General features: G+C 36.7%; 1 protein-coding gene across 1 annotated transcript; it reads right to left on the bottom strand.

Annotated features, from left to right (window-relative positions):
- Positions 1-7,693: 7,693 nt before the first annotated feature.
- On the bottom strand, positions 7,694-15,449 carry LOC102800941 (putative methyltransferase-like protein 24). The gene is made up of 6 exons (XM_078013385.2): positions 15,348-15,449; positions 11,598-11,638; positions 11,236-11,468; positions 10,676-10,747; positions 8,766-8,928; positions 7,694-8,458 (listed from the first exon to the last, which is right to left on the bottom strand). Exons 1-6 carry the CDS (start codon positions 15,421-15,423, stop codon positions 8,141-8,143), a joined length of 903 nt encoding a protein of 300 aa, XP_077869511.2. The 5' UTR covers positions 15,424-15,449; the 3' UTR covers positions 7,694-8,140.
- Between the last annotated feature and the right edge of the window lie 5,173 nt (positions 15,450-20,622).

Raw genomic sequence — 20,622 nt, 5'->3', positions numbered from 1 at the left:
ACACACAGAAACATTGATTAAAATGTTTTCACAAAAATGAATTGTCTAGTTCTTAACCAAATTCAGTGTTGCAAATCGTAAAAATAAAACTACATTGATACTGTCAATGTTAGAACTATGGCTTAGGATATTACTCACTTTTACCAGTTTTCATTTCAAAAGCAGCAAGTTTTCGCTAGCTAACATTCTACTCTAAAATCAGCAGATATGGTTATTCTAGTATCTTGTCAAATAAAAACAACCGTTTAAAATACAACCCCTGCCTCTGGATAAAAATTAACAACATGATATTAGATGTGTAGTGAACTGGGGCTGTTTTACTGTAGTATATCACATTATTTGAATTGTGAAAAAACTTTGAAAATAGCATTTGTTTTTATTGTGAGTCATTTTAGGAGGAAATAGTGTGACTAAAATTAATATTTTGTTTTCATTATTCAGTCATATCCTGTTATGTCTTAATTTTATTACTTATGATATTATCGAATGGCAAAAAAAGCTCTAAACATGCTATCATTAAACCTAATTCGAAATAGTAATAGTATTCTACTGTCGGAAACTCTCGTGTTTTAGGGTACTGGTAAGCTTCCAACGAATAAAGAGTTTGTCTTCGGCGGCTAGTTTATCGTTTACATGTGCTGCGCTGACGTTTTTCCTACGTACGTGGTTGACGCTATGTATATGGTACTTTAATTATAAGGTCAAAGGTCACAACACTACAGACGCACAACTATTGCTGTTATAGTTTTATTGCAGAGCCGTTCAACACATTGTATATTAACACAGCGATGGAACAGACAACTGACGGCGAATCTCTTACTGCGAGAAGAGAGGACATTCCTAAACCCAGATGACGTCACAAATAAAGATTACCCGAATTTTACGCAGTGATACACAGTTTAACATAAAATCATAATGATTTTGTCGTGAATGGGTTGCGTGGACGGGTTTCACGCTCTCTGCGTGGATGGGTTGCGTGAACGGGTTTCACGCTCTCTGCGTGGATGGGTTGCGTGGACGGGTTTCACGCTCTCTGCATTAAATACGGTCGGCCTGTGAAATGGCTGCTATTTTCTGGCTCGAAATAATTTATTGGTACATCAATATTATTATTTTTCATGTTATTAAGTACAAAATAAATTTTCAAAGTGAATAAATTGGTTTCAAACTCAATCTAAGCCAATTTTATTTTTGTATTTTAAAACGAGGCTCCTCACTAGCTTCATTTGCATACTCAAATGACTTATGCAAAGGAACTGATCAGCGTGCATTGCCGATAATTTATATGAGCTTAGACAACCAGGGTTGGTTGTCTGAGATATAAGGAACATTTCTAATTCAATTGTTTCGCCTTTGACTAAATTGCCACTCATGTACTTGTTCCTCGAAGAGAGTGACAAACATAGAACACATATTATGTTTAGTGTATAGGGTTAAGTTAGATACGAAATATGTCCCTTCTGATGATGATTCATTTGCATTCTTAAAATTCATTTATATTTTATAATTCATTTTTAATAACCATTTCCGACTCTGAAATGGATTTTAAAACCCGCTTTCGTTTCTGAGTTCTATTTTATTTTAAAAAACAATCGTTGAAATCCATTTTCGTTTTCAAAATCCATTTTCGTTTTTAAAATCCGTTTTTTTTTTCATTTTTTTAAATTCATTTAAATTTGTTTTGAATCCATTTTCATTTTTTTTAAATCCATTTTCATTTTAAAAACCCATCTCCATTTTTAAAATCCGCACTTCTGCGTCGCGTGCATCTGTGGTCGGCTTGTTCACCAAGGACGCTGTCTTGTATCCCGAGACTAATCTATTCGTTACCAAAACGCAGCAGAACCACGGTTATAACTTATTCTGATCAACTTTACAGCAGATCAAATGAGAGCTCCAAGGTTAATTAGAGTAAGTTATAGAAGTGGTTTTGCTGCGTTTCGGTACCGGACAGAGTTAGGTGCGATTAGGTGCAGGACGCAAGCGTCGAGTCACGCACGCAGTACGCGTTTATTTTGACGTAGTATTTACCATGCCATTTATTCGGTGTTATTTCCTTTATATGTCAGCAATTACTATGAGTTTACAATTATTTAGTACTTACTGAGTGTTAATAATGCTACACCATTGACAAAACATGGATAGAGCACAATTAAAAATCTATAGGTTTTTTAAGTCATTTTGAAATGAACGAACAAATTTAAAATCTGTTTCATATTTAGACAGAACTCCAAAGTCAAGCTGTTTTTCATTTTCAAAATTTTCTCTGTAAAGAATTGTTCTTGCAAATCTGTCATTTTCCATGTTTATATTGGTACACTCTTACTGATTCGTAGTTGCAAAAGATCCCAGAAAAATCGGTGTCAAAAGGCGTGAACGAGTTTTATGTAAAATAAAAGAAACTTCAATGAATTAGAAATGACAATTAAACACACTACTATTTAATCATGTACAATGCATTTCCATTGGTACAGTTACGATCAGTGTGACATATGACCTACTAAGTATATAATTCTTCGCGGTGTGGAACTTAAAGGGCGGTTGTCGTCACGCCGTGCATGTGCATTTGTGTTGATAAACATCGATTCTTCCACAATCCAATGCGCTCTTCTAATGGAAATCACGAGTACGAGTTTTGACTTGGGTGCAACGGGCACTAATTACCGATGACTCCTATGATATTCGTGTGTGATACTCTCCAATCACCAAATCTATTATCTAGTTAAAGCTCGCTAACCTTTTTGTTTGTACTTCAAAGTCGCTATCATTGTTCATATGAGACCTATATTTCGTACATGCGTGGCATGACGACCACCGCCCCTTAATCGATGGAAATTAAATTATTACATGATTCAAGAGAAACATTGCTGACTCGTGGCCTGTTGCGCTGAAACAGTTCCACATCTTGTATGTACTAACAGATGTTGTCATGTGACTTATCATGACTGACAACAACACCATGGCCTCGCCCTAACAGTTTGAGCGGCATGAAAATAATTTTCACTCGTGATGCGGGGTATTCCGCGGCCGTATTTTCGAGAGTCGTTGTGATCTGTTATTACCACATATTTTCTCAGACATTACAACAACTGCAGGCGAAGTTGTAACCACTTCATCCAAGATTGTCATAGTTATATACCGAAAAAATAAAATCAATATGATCTTCTGACATTGTAGTTTACACTGACACCTCAAGTATCAAAATTAAATTATTAACTTTTTGAATTTTTTGAGATATTTGCAGTTTGTCAGGCATATCGTTTACCGAGAGCAATAATTAGTGTGACACTAGCACAAATTAAACTGGCAGACGCCAGGTGAACGCTTGAAAGTAGCACAAACTAATGTTGTTATGATGAATTTGTTTACGCGTATCTGTTAGCTGATTACTAGCGAATGGCTGCTCGACTCACCGACTAAGATGAGAGTTGAAACGTATTTCGTTGTGTGTGTCTTATTTGAATGTAAAGTTTAAGTGACTTTCCCGATCCCGCACCTCAGGGGGACGAGATATAGAGACGAGACGAGATTCCCCCTGGCACGTGTGGAGAACCCTAGAGGAGAAGAATTTCCTCCCCGTGATATTGTTTTCAAGTTCAAGTACGGTGTATGACATATTGCGGTGTAAATAGTTTGTGTATCGTGTTGAGTTGACACGCTTTGCATCATATCACTCAATGTATTATGTTGTATCACTCTATTGCTGTGTCAAACCAAATATCGCAGCCATTGCATAGTGATCGAGAATAATCGATATTACATATCACTTTTATCTTTTTACCCCTTTGATTGTTCTGGGTTATATCAATGTAACACCGAGTATCCTCTATTTTACAGCTACGTCATCCTGAGATATCCAGCTCAAAAGACCAAAGTAAATGTCTTTTTGACTCCCAACCTTTCTATTGGTCAAACCAGTCAGCGTCATTCACAGTGACTCGGACAAACTAATAGACAAGTCCGGACGGAGTGTCAAAGACGCGCTTATATGCATAATTACTCTGTTGTGGTCGTTTCCATGATGACATTTTAACATTAATTGGTTCTTAGTTTCCGACACTTATATCAATGATTCGTTACTGTGACCAATCATTATTGACTTCAAGATCAGTCTTTAAAATCAAATTTCCTTATTAAACTAACCGTCACCGCGCAATAATTTATTCAACATTTCCGGGAATAGATATTCAAAAAGAAAATGTTTAAAACAAACTTACCGCAAATGGCTTACTGTTAAAAATTCCTGCAATCTAAGTTACAGGCGATACCAAGCAACATAGTAAATACCGCCATCAGTTGTTTTAATCTCACCAGACAGTTTCTAGTTTGTGTATGTCTTTTGTTTGTTTTGCCATTTCCAGCACAGGGTGCAAATAGTAGGTTGAGACTTTATGTATGCATTTATTTAATTATTGCGATGTTAATTAGTTAATTTACTGGTTACTTCTTAATAATTATGTATAGTAACTATGTTTATTTTGTTAGTATTTATTACTTTTAATTCTGTATTAGTTTTTTTATTATAATTATTTAATATTTACTTACTCATTATTTATCTATTCATTTATTGTTTACATTGTATAGTTTGGGGACACTGTTTGGAATCGTTTTGGGACGTCCAATATTTTATCAATGGCTCTTCCATGCTGCACGCGATTCATTTGAAGTGGAACAAAGTCAAATACAGATGACAAAATGGATGTATTTAATGTAATCGTCATCGTAGTAACAAAGTCTATGTAGTAGCTGTATTTGTATTGACATATATATTTAGTAATTCTTAAAATTTATTTTTATTCCATTCTTTACACTCTTGAACATCTGAGCTTTTGGCTTTTGGCTTCTGAGCTTCTGAAAAGTCAACTCTACCCACGTTTGTCGCCTGTACAGAGATGATGGGACATAACCTTTATAAACAGGTAGCATACCTAGAACCTTTTCCGATGTTCTGGTGTTGTTATTTGAAAAGATGTGTTACATATCTCACAAGTTCACTGGCAGAAATCATACGTCAGCTGATTATTCATAGAAACGAGTCCCCAAAGCTTAGTCTTACTATAGTGGATTTGTGCAAGTCCCATGCATGGTTAGCCCCCGGGGTTAGCCTGACAAGTTGGCGTAGGTGGCGCCCTGGACTGCTGCGATCCCCACCCACTTGTGGCTAATGCATGGTCAGATCCCTATTTTGTGGTACACAGTCAGTGAAGGTGCAACTTCTTGTGAAGCGAGTGTCACTAAATTGAAACATTCAGGTGAAATTCCTGGTGACACAGGTACCAATGTTCAAACACAAAGACTCAGAGGGACCTGTCAGTTGGAACAAATGGTGGCAATCTCTAAGACAGCGTCTGTGGGTCACGGGTGCTATTCCCTGCCATGCAGCTGGTTTGAGGAACACGGGTGATTTGCCTAAGGGGCAGAGGGTTGCGAAAGATTCATTTTAACCTCCGCCCAATATAGCAAAAATTCTGTAGGTGAGAGTCCGGGCCATGCAGTTGGCATGTTGGACACGTGTGGTTCACATGAGAGACAGTTGAACGTTGAGGAGGATTTTCTAACCTCCGTTCAATATGGCTCAAATTCGGTAGATGCGGGCCATACAGTTGGCAGGCATACTAGTGAACAGAACTCTACTCCATGAGTGCAACTTTAAAAAGGTAACAGCTGTGATTTCGATCATTTTTTTGTATAATATTCTGTTAATATTGTTTTAGACACAATTGCGTGGACAAATGTGACTATACACAAAGCTATGTCATTTAAAATGCGATGTTAAAACTAACTTTCGAGTAGTCGCCATCATTAAAATCAGTCACGTGATGGGGTGTAACAAGTGATTTATGTTTGTGAACAGACAGTTTTTCTATACTACCACAACCAAAATACATCAATGTTCCAATGTCAAATATATCGAATGAAAAGTGCCAGTAATTATTGGCGGTGGCGTAATTCACTGAAGATCGTCAATTGTTCGTAATACGTTTTAAATATAATTATGAACTTTGTATAAAATCGACTGTTACCTCGTATAGCGTACCAAGGGATGAACATGTATACTGTATTAAATATTCATACATATATAATCCATACCTAATTATAATATAATCGTTGCCATGACAGCTGTTTGGGGCAAATTACATGTGCCAACTGCCATGTTGAATTATAGTAGAATACATATATAGAGTTACTGTCTGAACGCTAAATTGAATACTATTTCCATAATTTAATCTGTCCAGGTTCACAGTCATGTTCTATGTTCATTGCTAGTTTTTGCCACACAAGTATTTACCTATATTGTTTTAATGCATTGCTCACGCGCACACAATATTTACAACACATAAACTGGAACCACGTGGCTGCTTCGACAGGACCCAGATAAACCAGCATGTTAGAATTATGTACTAGAGGGGGATTTAGGATTGATTGACATTGGAATCTCGCTTGCTTATCTCAAATTATTCATATATTCCCCTAGAAAACAAGTTTGGTGATTAGGGTGTGAATTCATCAATAATCACATAAACAGTGTTGCTGCCGGTTACATATGTAGCGCCCTCTAGTGAACATTTCGTTTTGTTTAAAGTTTCCCTTTTTCCTTTTTGAAAATCGCAAGTTATCGGGAACATTTAGTCACAGTTATTGATTCGTACTCACTCGTATTCTTTATACATTCTTCGTATGTATATATATACATCATTTTAGTGTTAGTCCAATGTGTTTCTGTTTTGATATTGCATGTAAAGATATGGAAAACTAGCACAACCTTGACTGCTTTAAGCCATTTTAATGATCAAGGCCACTTATACTAACGTAATAAGAAACACTCATAATTATATAATCAGCTCCAAAATTTGTTTACACGGTGTGAATCCTTGGCGGTTTATAAATACTGTGATTTCTTTGTAATTACTAGTTGTTACCAAACTCTCGATGATACATATTATGTTCTCCAGAATAAATACTATCCATAGCTGAAGTATAACGTCTCGCTGTCACTTTATCCCGTAACTGCGTAGTGTGTATACACTACCAGGCTCGTTAAGTTTCGTATCCTGTCTTCTATTGTGATATACACGACACAAGTCTCTGACTCGTACTAAAGCTCAATTCTTCATTCAATTCACGCTTTTCCATGGTCAAGACACAAACTTGAAATCATTGTCCTTGCCATTGTCACTGTCATTATTTTATGGTAAGTCGACCTCATATGTCTACTGGATGTGATTAAAGATCAATGCGTTAATAGTTGTGTTTTATCCAATCAATTGTGTCGTGTCAATATTCACCCTCAACCGAACAACAAGAGCTATTATAAACTGCAATCGTTAAAGTTCAAGTGAGTTGACTCATATAAGTCAAGTCCTCGATACATTCGTCATAGATTATAAGATTTGATATAATTATGTTGGATTACGGAAATGTAGGTAATATGAGTAGAACAGTATGACGTAAGTTTATTTTTTCAGAATTCAAGTGAATATTTGCCAGGTTTATTCCTAGTTTCATATCCCGAAATTTGTATTGACGTCACGAATTAGTGAGCAATAACTGACGCTATTTGACCTTTGACCTCGGTTTTGAGGACATTCGTGTGATACTGTCGTCAATATGGCAAAAATAAACATCGCACTTTCATTCATGAATATATTGTTGTAAACAGGTAACTTATAATGGCAATAATACATATACGGAGTGAATTGTGCAATATTGCTACTGCGCTGATTTATTTCTTAAATACCTGCACCAAACTGATATGTTCGCTGCAGAGTGGCCACCCAACATGGAGAAATTATAATAGAACAAAATATTTAACACAAATGTGGTATGATTTAAATAAATAAAATGTTCACAATAAAATATTGATAGGTTACTTGTACAAAATGTTAATAATTTTCTATTAAACTATATCTGTCAGCGAGTCCGAAAAACACACAGGGTTCTCGTATGGTGGTAAAACACGGCAATGTAGATCATTATTATTTGAAGAGTCTCGTACGAGTTATCGTCCATCTGAAATTATGGTATGGTAAGTATGGTTGCGGTTTAAGTAAGTGTAATTATATAAATTTCCATCTAGCTATCATATCTTACCCTTACTCTGTGCTTATGAAATCGTATCCTGCTATGATTACCCAACTCACTACTGTAGATAATTAGTATTTATCCAGCCTAATTCTATATTTGTGGAATGGTACCCTGCTACAGTTCCCCAACTCACTACTGGCGAGACCTGATTCTCATTGAAATAAAATAGCTTGAAGCCATGTCCTGCAAGCATGTCTGTCAACATGTCATATCTGGCTATTGCTATCTCTGGTCTACCGTGTCTTGGTATAGCCCAGATATGGAGTTCAAATAAAATTTGCTTAAAATCTTTGAGTATTCCACTTTGCAATATCTCTGGGAAAACGTGCATTTCATGAGCCTCGATATCAATCTTCAAAACGTCGATCACTTCCTGAAAAATAATCGTGAATTATATACACTGGAATAAGTCTATCAAGTGACGAGTTAAATATATTTTAAGTACAATGTAACAACATTATAAGCATAACATGTTTTACACAATGATATATCGTATTATAGTTGATTTTTATCATTAATACACCCAGAATGAGCTTACCGTCTACTCGTTTCACATAATTGGAATCGAAGAACAATGTTTATAACTACTCTACGTCACCCCCCCCCCCATTTCTAGAACAACTAACGTTCGGAATATTTAGTTTCATATTTTTTTTTAAACGCTTGCAAAATATACTCACTTGTTCGTGATCAAGCATAGTCTTGATGGATTTGAGTGTTCGACATATCCAAGTTCTCGCACCTCGGCCACTTTTGGAAGTCACGTTGTCGTCGTCTTTATCACACAATCCAATATTGTAAAACCAAACCCTTTCTGCGTGTTTGTGAGTTTCTTCGTCAATACTGATGAATATATGGAACATTATAATACTATTTTACTAGAGCTCTGATTGAAAAGTATATTAAATTTAATAACAATTTCGAAACACTTTGCGCGCTGTAGTTTATACCAATTTATAAAACAGAATGTTATAAAAGCAAATAAATTTGTTTTTTCTGTTTTAAGTACTTCAGAACAACAAAATGTACCGATAATGTACAATTATAATAATAAATGTATGCGTTCCAAGAGAGTTGAAATAAATAAACAAAGCAAGGCAGAGCAGTGTACGGATGTAAAACACAAACAGATAAAGAATTTCACGATAGAAGATTTATTTTATTGGCAAGCTTCAGAATCCCAGTATACTGGCATAAAAACTAAAGAATTTTAAAGTCTTGGAGAGTCTACGTATACCTATTATACACCACTGTTTATCATGCTTATAAATAATGTCCTCAATGACAATTTGGAAAGGGATATTCCAGCGTCATTGTGCAGAAAGTGATCTTGATTGCTTTTAACAAGATTATGAATAAGTTAACTAGAATTATGTCTAATATCAGTTTGTTAATACAACCATTTTTTTCTACGTTTATAAATTTGAACGTGTTTGATTTGTTTCGATGTATTGTTAGTGTTGGTTTTTTATGTTTTCAAAATGTATTACTTTATTTTATTCAGAGGGACTGTGTTGTATTCAAATATGGGGTATGATAGCAATACAGATTCTATTCTATTCTATTACACTTTTGACATACAATATTTAGTAGTGTGTTATTTATTCTTGATTAAATATAACTATGCCAAAGGGTATTAACGTGTAACATTTTGAAACGTACGTTACAGGTTCAGTAGATATATGTGAATGAATTTGTCATTCCCTCCATACTATATTTGTCCATTAGAATTTAGATTAGCATAGTATGTGAAATACTAGTAGCATCTTTCACTGTAGCGCCATAAGTTATGTTGCGTGGGTGACTGCGTCCTACGGTATTAGGATTACGCGGTATTTCCAAAGAAGCTGGACGCTTTTGAAGACGAAATTAATAGCGCGAAAGTTCTAATGATTATTTTCACCATTTCCAGCTTTATGCTTCTTAGACCAAGCGATTGATTCGACAAGATGTATAATAATACGGTTATTACGAGGATACCGCAAAATATACACTCATACAGTACAGGACCACATGAACATGATTCGCTGCGCATCGGTCGATACTCTCGCTGTACAGTCTTCGTGCATATTTTAACAGCATCTACCTCATATTATTGAATCAGTGTACATCGGCGATCAGTACTACGAGTAGCGTACATTTCTAGTGCTGTTTAAAATAAATCAGATAGGTGTATTCCCAACCCCATAAATGGAGTTGTAGAATTGTTCAACTTGGAACGGTTTTGCATTTATGTCTAACACGTATGTAAGGTTTCAAAAAATGGTGAAATATTTATAATTTGATATTTAGGATTCACGTTATTATTTAAGTTATGGATTTTTACTTTACCAACACGCCAGTATGTGAAGCTTATACTTGCATATCGCATGTAGGCAGTTGAATTAAATATGACAAACGTTAGTTATTGCACCCTCTTCGACGGATTAACTCTGATTAATTTGCGTCCGAGTGAATCAATCGGCGAGGGCGCAATAACTCACGCCGACAATGTCTGTCTAACATAATGTACATAACGTATTTTCTAGTGTCTTTGGTCTAATGCACGTTAGTGATACATATTGTAATGATGTGTTTTGATTCTACTCACGTTGGGTCAAATGTATAAACGTTGCAGCCATATTCGCCCATAGCATTGTCAAAACTCCAATCATGACCAACCCTGTCAACACAGAATACATAAGCTATTACATGGTGTACAGCGATGTAACCAGTTACTAGTGTGTAGTCAATCCCTGCTACTACAATGTGCATGCATCCCGTGTCTGTCTTTGCCGGTATTTAATCGAACGAATACTGCTATGTTTGTATAAACATGATGCAATATCAAACAATATTATTTAAAATTGCCCACAAACACTAAAATCATTCACGCTGTATTTTTATGTATAGTAAGTTACATCATTAAGAACAAGAACCACATCCGAATCGGTTCGTTTAATGTCTCTGTTTTCTATCAATCGTTATTTGGCGTTAAACATTAGGAAATATATACGAGATTATGCTGATCTGACGGGATACATGTTTATTTCAATCAGTGTTAGTCCGTCAACAACACGAAGAAAACTAGTTTTAGTTGTTTTGGCATCACGTCAGCTTATTTGAGGTGTTCACACAATGTACGTGAGATTATTATTATATGGTACTTACCCGACACCATATGCTATACATTTATTTGGTTGGATGTTAACGTCCATGCACACGTTCCATCCGCCATCTTTGATATTTCCCATGCGCCTACTGTCATTACAGAGGTATTGTACGGTAGTTATATAATGCATCAGTTTACCCCAGGCTTCATTAATGTCCACCTCATTCTTCTTAATAATATTATTTTGGATTGGTTTCTTGGATTTTATGGAATTGTTGTGAAGTTCCAGTTTCTACAAAGACAAGTTATATCTGATTTATTATGGCTGCTGGGTATCATTTAGATCATGTTTGTATATAGTTTTCTAAAATACAATTTGATATCAATTTGTTTAAAATTTATGACAAAATCGTTCACTTACCTCGTGACTGTGAGTATGAGTAACAATTTGGTCATTTTTGTCTGAAAAAGAAAAAACATTTCAGAATCTTTACTTCATATCACTCATTCCAGTACTTTTACACCATATCACTTATTCCAGTACTGTTACGCAATATCACTGATTCCAGTACTGTTACGCAATATCACTCATTTCAGTATTGTTACGCCATATCACTCATTCCAGTACTGTTACGCAATATCACTAATTCCAGTACTGTTACGCAATATCACTCATTTCAGTACTGTTACGCCATATCACTCATTCCAGTGCTGTTACGCAATATCACTCATTCCAGCACTGCTACGCAATAACATTCAATCCAGTACTGTTACGCAATAACATTCATTCCAGTACTGTTACGCAATAAAATTCATTCCAGTGCTGTTACGCCATATCACTCATTTCAGCACTGTTACGCCATATCACTCATTCCAGTGCTGTTACGCAATATCACTCATTCCAGTACTGTTACGCCATACCACTTATTCCAGTACTGTTCCGCCATATCGCTCATTCCAGTACTGTTACGCCATACAACTCATTCCAGTGCTGTTACGCAATATCACTCATTCCAGTACTGTTACGCCATACCACTTATTCCAGTACTGTTCCGCCATATCGCTCATTCCAGTACTGTTACGCCATACAACTCATTCTAGTACTGTTACACCATATCACTCATTCAAGTACTGTTACATCATATAACTCATTCCAGTAGTTACGCAATAACATTCATTCCAGTACTGTTACGCAATAACATTCATTCCAGTACTGTTACGCAATAATATTCATTCCAGTACTGTTACGCAATAACATTCATTCTAGTACTGTGACGCCATAACACTTATTCCAGTATTGTTACGCCATATCACTCATTCCAGTAATGTTACGCCATATCACTCATTCCAGTAATGTTACCATATCACTCATTCCAGTAATGTTACACCATATCACTCATTCCAGTACTGTTACGCAATAGCATTCATTCCAGTACTGTTACGCAATAATATTCATTACAGTACTGTTACGCAATAATATTCATTCCAGTACTGTTACGCAATATCATTCATTCCAGTGCTGTTACGCCATATCACTCATTCCAGTACTGTTACGCAATATCATTCATTCTAGTGCTGTTACGCCATATAACTCATTTCAGTACTGTTACGCAATAACATTCATTCCAGTGCTGTTACGCCATATCACTCATTCCAGTACTGTTACGCAATATCATTCATTCCAGTGCTGTTACGCCATATAACTCATTCCAGTACTGTTACGCAATAACATTCATTCCAGTACTGTTACGCAATAACATTCATTCCAGTACTGTTACGCAATAATATTCATTCCAGTACTGTTACGCAATAACATTCATTCTAGTACTGTGACGCCATAACACTTATTCCAGTATTGTTACGCCATATCACTCATTCCAGTAATGTTACGCCATATCACTCATTCCAGTAATGTTACCATATCACTCATTCCAGTAATGTTACACCATATCACTCATTCCAGTACTGTTACGCAATAGCATTCATTCCAGTACTGTTACGCAATAATATTCATTCCAGTACTGTTACGCAATAATATTCATTCCAGTACTGTTACGCAATATCATTCATTCCAGTGCTGTTACGCCATATCACTCATTCCAGTACTGTTACGCAATATCATTCATTCTAGTGCTGTTACGCCATATAACTCATTTCAGTACTGTTACGCAATAACATTCATTCCAGTGCTGTTACGCCATATCACTCATTCCAGTACTGTTACGCAATATCATTCATTCCAGTGCTGTTACGCCATATAACTCATTCCAGTACTGTTACGCAATAACATTCATTCCAGTACTGTTACGCAATAACATTCATTCCAGTACTGTTACGCAATAATATTCATTCCAGTACTGTTACGCAATAACATTCATTCTAGTACTGTTACGCCATACCACTTATTCCAGTATTGTTACGCCATATCACTCATTCCAGTAATGTTACGCCATATCACTCATTCCAGTAATGTTACACCATATCACTCATTCCAGTACTGTTACGCAATAGCATTCATTCCAGTACTGTTACGCAATAATATTCATTCCAGTACTGTTACGCAATAATATTCATTCCAGTACTGTTACGCAATATCATTCATTCCAGTGCTGTTACGCCATATCACTCATTCCAGTACTGTTACGCAATATCATTCATTCCAGTGCTGTTACGCCATATCACTCATTCCAGTACTGTTACGCAATATCATTCATTCCAGTGCTGTTACGCCATATAACTCATTTCAGTACTGTTACCCAATAACATTCATTCCAGTGCTGTTACGCCATATCACTCATTCCAGTACTGTTACGCAATAACAGTCATTCTAGTACTGTTACACCATACCACGTATTCCAGTATTGTCACGCCATATCACTTATTCCAGTAATGTTACGCCATACCACTTATTCCAGTACTGTTACGCCATATCACTCATTCCAGTAATGTTACGCCATATCACTCATTCCAGTAATGTTACGCCATACCACTTATTCCAGTATTGTTACGCAATATCACTCATTCCAGTAATGTAACGCCATATCACTCATTCCAGTAATGTTACGCCATACCACTTATTCCAGTACTGTTACGCCATATCACTCATTCCAGTAATGTTACGCCATACCACTTATTCCAGTACTGTTACGCCATATCACTCATTCCAGTAATGTTACGCCATATCAGTCATTCCAGTATTGTTACGCCATATTAATCATTCCAGTATGTTACGTTAATCTTGCGCAAAACAACTGTAACTGACAATACATTGTAACTATGAATAGGAATGACTGACTGATTACATTTTTGAATTCAGCTAAGATAAGGGAATTTATAGCGAACATATTTACATTTTTGCTGTAATTGTTGCTCGATTCTCCTCACTTGTTAAAAAAATGCGTTCAGCCCACGTGTGACACGTGTGATCCAGGTATTTTGCTCATTACTCGCCAGTCTGTTGCATAAATTTAATGGTAGCATATGCTCAGTGATTTAAAATTTTCATTTTAAATAAATCCAAACTTTATTGAGTGAAAACAAAAAAATAAATTAGTAACCGTGGAAGCACGTGACACATTTCTGACATTGATAAGATACAATCACTTCATTAGGAGTCATTTCACACACAAAAAAAAACTGCGATAGAAATTCGACGCACTTCTTATCTACATTGATTACAATCTCCTGAAAATACGTAAACAAGGTTTAAATTTGTACTCAATGGTTGGACCATTATTTATGTACACACATAAACACATGTACAAACATAAACTTATCTAATCCAAGCTAATATAACTACTGCTAGTACTAGTTAATTTTAGTTGCATGGTGGTAAGTGTATATATGCTTTACAGATATATGCATAATGCGAGTATAGACGTCGAAATAAACAAATTCGCAATATGATCAAACCCGGCGTGCTTTTTGTCAGACACCAGGATTGGATATTGTGACATTTCGTTTCATAAACAAATTCGATATATATATATATTATATATCTGTCTATAACTTAACATCATATTTGTATATCCGGCGCCATTTTCTAGAAATTAGGCACAGCAGGCAGCAGAATTTTTTAGCAAATTATTGTTTGGGATTGGTTGCGAAAACGCGCATCGGAATTGAAGGACTGCTGTATTACAGTTTAAATAGATATGAAGTTATCTCTTACCTAATGAGCATAGAAGAATCAAGGCAAAACTTAGAAATATCACCAAGGCTACTAGCTGTCGAACGTTGAACGGCATCGTTGATTTCCCTTCTAAAATAATAGACAGACGTGCTGGGAATCCAATTTGATGGGGCTTAGCTTCTTAGTGACCAATTGGATTGTGTGCATATGCAATAATACAGATGGCGCGTCGACTATTATCAGTGTTGGCTTCTGTCTGTCGTCAATGGGGCGTAACGAATAGTAAATCATTCTCTAATATGCAAGTACTGGTTACGCGGTTGAGTTGTGTAATACTTGTTACGGGTGGAGGGAGCCCGTCAAAAAACTCTTCAAGAAAACAGTGTAGACAGAAATATAATTTGTTGGATTGAGATCAAGCCTATATGAGGTCTAAACAAGTTTATTATACACGTGTCGTAACTACTATATGTCCGGAGAAAATAACAAAATACTACGCTCATTTAATGAATAAGATATCGTGGGTTCCTCATTGCATATTCGGATTCTATTAGCGGTGAAAGTCAGGGAAAGTTCAGCGGCCTTTGGTGACTAAACGGCGCTTGTCAGAGTTTGTTTTGAAAATTTAATAGCAAAAAAATCAGCTCGCAGTCTTTTTGCGTGGAAAAATCCCTTGCATACGAAAACCGAATTACATAATAAACATGGATACTTTCCCGGGTATTTGAAACCGAAATTGTCATCTAACTGCAAGGCCGTCGCTGATTAGCTGCTGAGTTGCAATGGCAATTTCGGTTTCAAATACTCCGGGAACGTGTTCTATGTTCGAGCTAAAGACGTACTGTCATGATTTATATTTCCATGTATTTCGGTGAAGCCGCTTTTCGCAGTTATAGCGACATTCACTGGTGACCCCTGGATGATCCACACCTGCTCGTAACTTGTCATGATCAGGTTCATTCTTATGTTGGGGAATTAGTGATTGGAACAACTGGCTGGTATAATGGTCGACTATGGAAGTTGGTTAAGTCAACGAGACTCCTATAAGTATGAGAGTTATGTCCCGACATCGGGGGCAATTAATCTGACATTATGGCGTGTTGATTACTTTGTGTGTAGAGGCCTATGGGCCGAAGACACGGGACCGTGCGACTCGGATGATGGTATTTAATATAAACAACATTACTTTAGTGTGCCACTGGCTGACGTGTTGCATGACGGTAAACTCGTATCTCATGTACTCTGCTATGATTCCTAAGATCTGTACAGATGACCTGGGTTAAAAGCAAATGGGTAACCGTACCTTGAAAATCTTTATTCTCTGCCCTATATCGAGTTTCCCTGAAGGTAAATTGTACGACGTATTTAGTGCGTGCTTGAATTAAGTCACTTTACAAATATTATGATTTTTGATATGCAATACAGTAATTACAAACTTTAACCTAATGTTTAGTGACATAGTTACCGTGGTAGGTGTGACGTCACAAATACGACAATGACTCCCATTATTATTAATGTAAGGCACCTTAAATGTGTCTTTTGGTAAGTTAAATATATATACGTAACTTTATCCACAATGCATTACACATAATGGACAGATACAGTCAACGTCAACCAATATATGTGTACAGTTATATAATATATTTGGGACAATGTAATACAGGAAAAGTTACACCATACAAAAGCCTCAGTAAAATGGTTTAATTATGTGGCATTAGATATGGCCAAAGGCAGCCCGGGCCCACTATGCTCATTCGCATTCACATTTACTAGGAATTAAACGGAACCACATTACACTTTATGGAAGAATAAGCTATGTTAGGAGCGTTGCTTGTTGTGGCGTATCATTCATGCGAGCATGATAAGACGATTTCTGGCTGTGTTGGGTTGGCTTCCGTTGCGTAGAAAAACAGCGTGACTGCAGTGACATGGGATTTTTTCTAAACATGAACATGTTTTTTTTTTTATTTTAGCCGTTCATTTCAAAATCCTATTAAAAAAAACAAATGTCACTTCTACAGGTGAAGCTTTGAAAATCACAGCTAAACACTAAATGTATTAATTGTTTACTGCTAATTAATTATGAAATTACGACAAAAACCAAATACTAGTAGTTTCCGGAAAATATTACAATTTCACTTGGCCGATGTAGGATAATTGTGTAAAGTGTCTTTATCAATTTATTATTTATTTATTTGCATACATATATTCATTACGATTTTTTTATTTATTTACTTATGTTGCGTGACTTCTTGAGGGACATCGCTTAATTAGCGAGATGAGAATAGCGCCCCCAACTGCCAGTTCAAGGTATCCTTTCAAATGGCTGATCACTCATCCTTTTTGATTCTGTGCCATATTGAGGTAGATTGGTTCGTTTTGTAGTCGTTTTGGCTCGTTTTGGGTTGTTCCATGTTTTGTCAAAGCCGTAGTCACTTGTGCGCCAGCTGACTGTGTAACAGCTGAACCAAATTTGAGGGCCAGTCAGTCAGTCAGTCAGTCAATCAAGTGAGTTGACTACTCACAGCACATCATTGTTTCATCATTATCACGGTGCATTCCTGTCTCAGAAAAAAATGGCCGGACGGGGATTGCGCCTTTGCCCGGCCCACAGACCCTCTAATTTTTTAAAATTTAGCTTTATCTATAAATAAATTTCAATAAATTCAGGTTTTTGTGTAATGAAAAGGGTATATCATCTGTAATTTACGCCTGTTTGCGTGCCTTCGTGATACTTGTTAAAGTAAAATGTGTGTACAGACCAGCCATTGTACTTGGTTAGCCAAGGTACAACGTCTAAAGTTGATGAGAGAATAGAGCGCTTCTTGAATTGCGAGGATTGAGTTCAACCCCACAGCATTCACCTCAATAAGTAGATCCTCTAACGTCTAAAGTTGATGAGAAAATAGAGTGCTTCTTTAATTGCGAGCATGGAGTTCAACCCCACATCATTCACCTCAATAAATAGATCCTCTAACGTCTAAAGTTGATGAGAAAATAGAGCGCTTCTTGAATTGCGAGGATGGAGTTCAACCCCACAGCATTCACCTCAATAAATAGATCCTCTAACGTCTAAAGTTGATGAGAAAATAGAGCGCTTCTTGAATTGCGAGGATGGAGTTCAACCCCACAGCATTCACCTCAATAAATAGATCCTCTAACGTCTAAAGTTGATGAGAAAATAGAGCGCTTCTTGAATTGCGAGGATGGAGTTCAACCCCACAGCATTTACCTCAATAAATAGATCCTCTAACGTCTAAAGTTGATGAGAAAATAGAGCGCTTCTTGAATTGCGAGGATGTAGTTCAACCCCACAGCATTCATCTCATTAAATAGATCCTCTAACGTCTAAAGTTGATGAGAGAATAGAGTGCTTCTTGAATTGCGAGGATGGAGTTCAACCCCACAGCATTCACCTCAATAAATAGATCCTGTAACGTCTAAAGTTGATGAGAAAATAGAGCGCTTCTTGAATTGCGAGGATGGAGTTCAACCCCACAGCATTCACCTCAATAAATAGATCCTCTAACGTCTAAAGTTGATGAGAAAATAGAGTGCTTCTTGAATTGCGAGGATGGAGTTCAACCCCACAGCATTCACCTCAATAAATAGATCCTCTAACGTCTAAAGTTGATGAGAAAATAGAGTGCTTCTTGAATTGCGAGGATGGAGTTCAACCCCACAGCATTCACCTCAATAAATAGATCCTCTAACGTCTAAAGTTGATGAGAAAATAGAGCGCTTCTTGAATTGCGAGGATGGAGTTCAACCCCACAGCATTCACCTCAATAAATAGATCCTCTAACGTCTAAAGTTGATGAGAAAATAGAGCCCTTCTTGAATTGCGAGGATGGAGTTCAACCCCACAGCATTCACCTCAATAAATAGATTCTCTAACGTCTAAAGTTGATGAGAAAATAGAGTGCTTCTTGAATTGCGAGGATGGAGTTCAACCCCACAGCATTCACCTCAATAAATAGATCCTCTAACGTCTAAAGTTGATGAGAAAATAGAGTGCTTCTTGAATTGCGAGGATGGAGTTCAACCCCACAGCATTCACCTCAATAAATAGATCCTCCAACGTCTAAAGTTGATGAGAGAATAGAGCGCTTCTTGAATTGCGAGGATGGAGTTCAACCCCACAGCATTCACCTCAATAAATAGATCCTCTAACGTCTAAAGTTGATGAGAAAATAGAGCGCTTCTTGAATTGCGAGGATGGAGTTCAACCCCACAGCATTCACCTCAATAAATAGATCCTCTAACGTCTAAAGTTGATGAGAAAATAGAGTGCTTCTTGAATTGCGAGGATGGAGTTCAACCCCACAGCATTCACCTCAATAAATAGATCCTCTAACGTCTAAAGTTGATGAGAAAATAGAGTGCTTCTTGAATTGCGAGGATGGAGTTCAACCCCACAGCATTCACCTCAATAAATAGATCCGCTAACGTCTAAAGTTGATGAGAAAATAGAGCGCTTCTTGAATTGCGAGGATGGAGTTCAACCCCACAGCATTCACCTCAATAAATAGATCCTCTAACGTCTAAAGTTGATGAGAGAATAGAGTGCTTCTTGAATTGCGAGGATGGAGTTCAACCCCACAGCATTCACCTCAATAAATAGATCCTCTAACGTCTAAAGTTGATGAGAAAATAGAGCGCTTCTTGAATTGCGAGGATGGAGTTCAACCCCACAGCATTCACCTCAATAAATAGATCCTCTAACGTCTAAAGTTGATGAGAAAATAGAGTGCTTCTTGAATTGCGAGGATGGAGTTCAACCACACAGCATTCACCTCAATAAATAGATCCTCTAACGTCTAAAGTTGATGAGAAAATAGAGTGCTTCTTGAATTGCGAGGATGGAGTTCAACCCCACAGCATTCACCTCAATAAATAGATCCTCTAACGTCCAGAGATTTGATTTTTGTTTTCATTAACGAACAATAACGTTTCTCCTTGAAGACTATCCGTAAGCAAGTGACAAAGCGTTCAACAGACATTTTATAACTGTAAATTAATCTTAGTTCATCTCTTTCCACGAGGCACAGCTTGCTTAATCTTAAAAACTTTACGTTTTTGTCGCGTTATGCGTGTCTTTTCTTTATTCTCTTGTTTTGTTTTGCTCGACAGCTCGTCGTTCATCTGCACAAAATATGTTATATAACATACACATGTCACAGAGCTCCAAAATGTTAACAATCTGAAGCCAAAATTGCCGAAATATAACCCTAAAAAAGCGAAAACATAATTTGAATGCATTGAGTGGACACCGTGACGATAGTTTTAATTTAGTCTCTCTGTTGACATAGTG

The sequence above is a fragment of the Saccoglossus kowalevskii genome, chromosome 9 (genome assembly GCF_978046115.1).
Source record: "Saccoglossus kowalevskii chromosome 9, keSacKowa6.1, whole genome shotgun sequence".
In the NCBI taxonomy this organism is placed as follows: domain Eukaryota; kingdom Metazoa; phylum Hemichordata; class Enteropneusta; family Harrimaniidae; genus Saccoglossus; species Saccoglossus kowalevskii.
The sequence above is the reverse complement of the archived record's forward strand: the minus strand, read 5'-3'. Positions and strand labels throughout refer to the sequence as shown.

Coding starts and splice junctions, on each gene's coding strand:
- LOC102800941 (XM_078013385.2), bottom strand. CDS start 15,423: ATGCCGTTCAACGTTCGACAGCTAGTAGCCTTGGTGATATTTCTAAGT. Junction 8,929..10,675: donor GTTTATACATTTGACCCAAC/GTGAGTAGAATC, acceptor TATATTCATCAG/TATTGACGAAGAAACTCACA. Junction 8,459..8,765: donor CTATGCTTGATCACGAACAA/GTGAGTATATTT, acceptor ATTATTTTTCAG/GAAGTGATCGACGTTTTGAA.